This window comes from Bison bison, unplaced genomic scaffold, assembly GCF_000754665.1.
Source record: "Bison bison bison isolate TAMUID 2011002044 unplaced genomic scaffold, Bison_UMD1.0 scf7180017864181, whole genome shotgun sequence".
Taxonomy (NCBI): Eukaryota; Metazoa; Chordata; class Mammalia; order Artiodactyla; family Bovidae; genus Bison; species Bison bison.
Genome location: NW_011494753.1, coordinates 136,920 through 140,964, shown reverse-complemented (window position 1 = coordinate 140,964; position 4,045 = coordinate 136,920). Strand labels below are relative to the sequence as shown.

The 4,045-nt window shown below is 50.4% G+C and overlaps 1 protein-coding gene across 1 annotated transcript in view; it reads left to right on the top strand.

Annotated features, from left to right (window-relative positions):
* Positions 1 to 4,045, top strand: part of RASGRF1 (Ras protein-specific guanine nucleotide-releasing factor 1) — a 102,366-nt gene that overhangs the window by 60,504 nt on the left and 37,817 nt on the right. The window contains 2 exon segments of the mRNA XM_010843392.1: positions 1,458 to 1,594; positions 2,347 to 2,429. Coding sequence (XP_010841694.1) covers positions 1,458 to 1,594; positions 2,347 to 2,429 — 220 coding nt within the window.

Here is a 4,045-nt window from a genome sequence, read left to right as displayed (position 1 = left end):
TTTTTTTCACCCTTCATGACCCTCCACCCAGGGGAGCCAAGCAGCCCCGCAAGGCAAGAATAAACCTGTAGCAGTTCACCCTATGCTCTTACCAGCATGATCGTCTTCAGTCTTGGCCATAGCCGGTCCAGACCCCTGTGGAAACTTCAGTCCCCAAGTCCAGGAAAGGTAGAGACACAGCCCCAAGCACCCCCACTCAACATGCAGACACCCCACTTGCGAGCAGCTGAAACCATCACATCCCCGGGTCACCACACGAATGGCAAGTAGAGCCCAGAGCTGTAGCAGGCCCTCCGCAACACTCAGACCAGTGAATGCGGAGGCATTGGAAGGAGTCCCTGAACTATGATCTTAGTCTTTCCAAATAAAGAGAGCTCAAGGGCCCTACAGGTTAAGAGCAGAAATAAAAATACCCAGGATTTACTTTGGCTTTGGGGACCTCTCAGCTGAGATAAATGTCCAGGCCAGTCCCTAACAACTCAAGATCTAAGGTTCTCCACCTGGCCCCTGGATCACCTTGGCAGAGCAGAAAGTGAAGTGAAGTGAAAATCACTCAGTCGTGTCCAACTCTTTGCGACCCCATGGACTATACAGTCCATGGAATTCTCCAGGCCAGAATACTGGAGTGGGTAGCCTTTCCCTTCTCCAGGGGATCTTCCTAACCCAGGGATGGAACCCAGGTCTCCCGCTTTGCAGACAGATTCTTTACCAGCTGAGCCACAAGGGAAGCCCAGGATGCAGAGCAGAAGGGCCTGGCTTAACCCCTGCCCAGCATGGGGGTGGGAGTGTCTTACGAAAATCCTCCCTAGGGACCTCAGCCCCTCACTGGGGTTAGGAGAGCAGGGTCAACTGGGGAATCCTAAAAGCTATTCTGATACGGAATCAGAGCTGTCCCTATTGGCTGGAAGCTACTCTGTACTCTAGGCCTCAGTCTTACCATCTTTGAAATGGGGATTCCTCACCTTAAAAAAGAACAAAAAGTTCTGACTTAGAATATGAATTTACAGTTTCTGGGAGGAACAGGATTGTTATGGACTTTGGGAAGGTCTTGTACACACTGTTATATTTAAAATGAATAACCAACAAGGACTTCCTGTATAGCACAGGGAACTCTGCTCAATGTTAGTGGCAGCCTGGATGGGAGGGGAGTTTGAGGGAGAATGGATATGTGTATATGGATGGCTGAGTCCCTTTGCTATTCACCTGAAACTACCACAATATTGTTCATCGTCTATACTCCAATACAAAATAAAAAGCTTGAAGTTTGGGAAAAAATTAAAATACACCAAGGCATGAATCCAGAAAAGACAAAAATATAGTTCTGAAGCTGGCAAGAGGCCCGATGCCCTAGCGATGCCATGCCTTCACCACCAGGTGAGGCAGGCATCATGCAGTTGTTTTCCAACTCAAAAAAGGCCCGCACTCATCCTGCTAACTCCGTGTTTTGCAACTGGAAGCCAAAGGGTCCGGCCAAGATGTAGACCACTTGGATTTCAAGATCGGGGTGGAGCCAAAGGATTCACCACCCTTCACGGTCATCCTCGTGGCCTCGTCCAGACAGGAGAAGGCGGCATGGACTAGTGACATCAGCCAGGTGAGCGGTATCACCTCTCCCTGAGGGCAGGTGGTCCCCTTCTTTCATGCCTGCTGGAGGAAGGGGCAGCTTCAGGGTCCTAATGGGAAAGACACAGGTATCAACAGGAACAGCCCCATCCAAGGCTGAGCCCCTCTAGCTGTCTACTCCCCCGAGACCCCTAGGCCTCCTGTCGGTCAGGGGGCCCCTTGCATCCAGAACATCCATAGGGCTGGTTTGAGACCCCAGGTTCCTGGGCTCCCTGTGGTCCCCTGAATTTATTACATTCACATCTCTGGTACGAGGCCTGGAACCTACACATTAGCCCTGCAGTGGGCAGAGGACAGAGGAGGCTGGAGGCCCCACTGAGCTGGCCTTCAGGGAGAGAGAACCCAGATCACTGTGATCTGATCCTATCCTTGATGTTGGACCTCAGAGGTCACCCCGAGAATGGCCAGAGTGAGACACTTTCACTTTCATAAACACCCCAGGCCAGGGGAGTGGGTGTAGGAATCATTATACCCATTTTGTAGATAGGGAGACTAAGGCCCAAGTAGGTCAAGTAAAGTCCCAAAAGGTCACTGAGCTGGGGACTTGACTTCTGGCCAGAATCCACAGGATGTTCTGTGTTGACCTTGCCCTTGCCTGGATGGTGCCCTCCGACCCTGTGTCAGGTGGGGGCATGTGAACCCTCGCTGAGCAGAGCCCCTGCCAGGCCTGGGTCTCAGCACGGAGACTGAGGCTCTGACCGGGAGTCCTCTCTCTGACTCCAGTGTGTGGATAACATCCGGTGCAACGGGCTGATGATGAACGCCTTTGAGGAGAACTCCAAGGTCACGGTGCCACAGATGATCAAGTAAGTGCCCAAGCCCCACGTGGTCTGGGCCGAGCTCCAGAGACCAAAGGTCACACGGTGACCTCAGGGGGCTCTAGGCATGTATTTGTTCTGAGTTTACATCTATTTGGTTGATGGCTTTGGTCTAGTTTTTGTAGTTGTTTTTGTCTTGAAAATGTGTATTTTTGTATTGTTCAGTCATCCGACTCTTTGCAACCCTTATGGACCGCAGCACACCAGGCTTCCCTGTCCTTCACCATCTCCCCAAGTTTGCTCAAACTCATGTTGGCAATGCCATCCAACTATCTGATCCTCTGTCAACCCTCTTCTCCTCCTGCCTTCAATCCTTCCCAGCATCAGGGTCTTTTCTAATGAGTCGGTTCTTCACATCACTTGGCCAAAGTATTGCAGCTTCAGCATCAGTCCTTCCAATGAATATTTAGGGTTGATTTCCTTTCTGATTGACTGGTTTGATCTCCTTGCAGTCCAAGGGACTCTCAAGAGCCTTCTCTAGCACCACAGTTCAAAAATATGAATTCTTTCGTACTCAGCCTTCTTTATAGTCCAACTCTCACATTCAATTAGGCTGTTTGAAATAGAATATCAGGAATTACACTTTATGCATTCTTTTTTTGTTTTTTTTTAGGAGATGGCTTTTTTCTGTAATTATTTTTTGTTTATTTGGCTGCACCGGGTCTTACTTGTGGCATGTGGAATCTAGTTCCCTGATTAGGGATTGAACCCAGGCCCCCTGCATTGGAAGTGAAGAGTCTTAGCCACAGGACCACCAAGGAAGTCATTATTTTTTTTGTCATTTTAATTTTTCCCCAAACTTCTTTATTTTTTAATTGAAGGAAAATTGCTTCACAATATTGTGTTGGCTTCTGCCATACATCAAGTTCCCTATTTTTTAAATGGCTATTTTTTCTTTGGTTTGAGCACCCCAGGGAGGAGGGACGAGGGGGTGTCCTCCTGCTGAACTCAGCTTCCTGAGCCCGGTGGGCAGTGCAGCCCTGACGTGCACCAGGCCTGCTTATCCTCCAGCGTCTGCTCACCTGACCCCCGCATGGCTCGCCCCACCACGGGTGGCCTGCTGGCCCTCTCACCTCCATCTGAACCTCTGAATCCCCAGCCTGCTCTGTCCCCCTTACAGACACCAGGAGCCAGCTGACCCACCCCGGGGACATTGTCCTGTCCAAAGCAAACATCGGGGACCCACTGCCTCTTTGCCTGTTGAAGTACACACTCTGGGGAACTGCAGACCACTGTGGAGCAAGTGTGTGAAAGGGCCCCCCACATACCCAGTTTCCATGGCAGGCCTGATGAAGCGAGCGCGCCAGCAGCTGGGGGCTAGCCGAGGCAGTGTGGTGTACACCAGGTGTTCTAAGCATCTGGGTGACTTTATGAGGAGTTCTCCCCACCCCAGTGGGTTTCAGTGTATTCACAGTGTCACGCTACCGTCACCGCTAATTCCAGAATATTCCCATCACCCCCAAAAGAAACCCCATGTGTATTAGTAGTCATTCCAGTTCCCCCCTGTTTCTATCCCCTGGCAACCACTAACCTACTTTCTGTGTCTGTAGATTTGGCCGTTCTGGAAAGTTCATAGAAATGAAATCTTGCAACACGTGGACTTT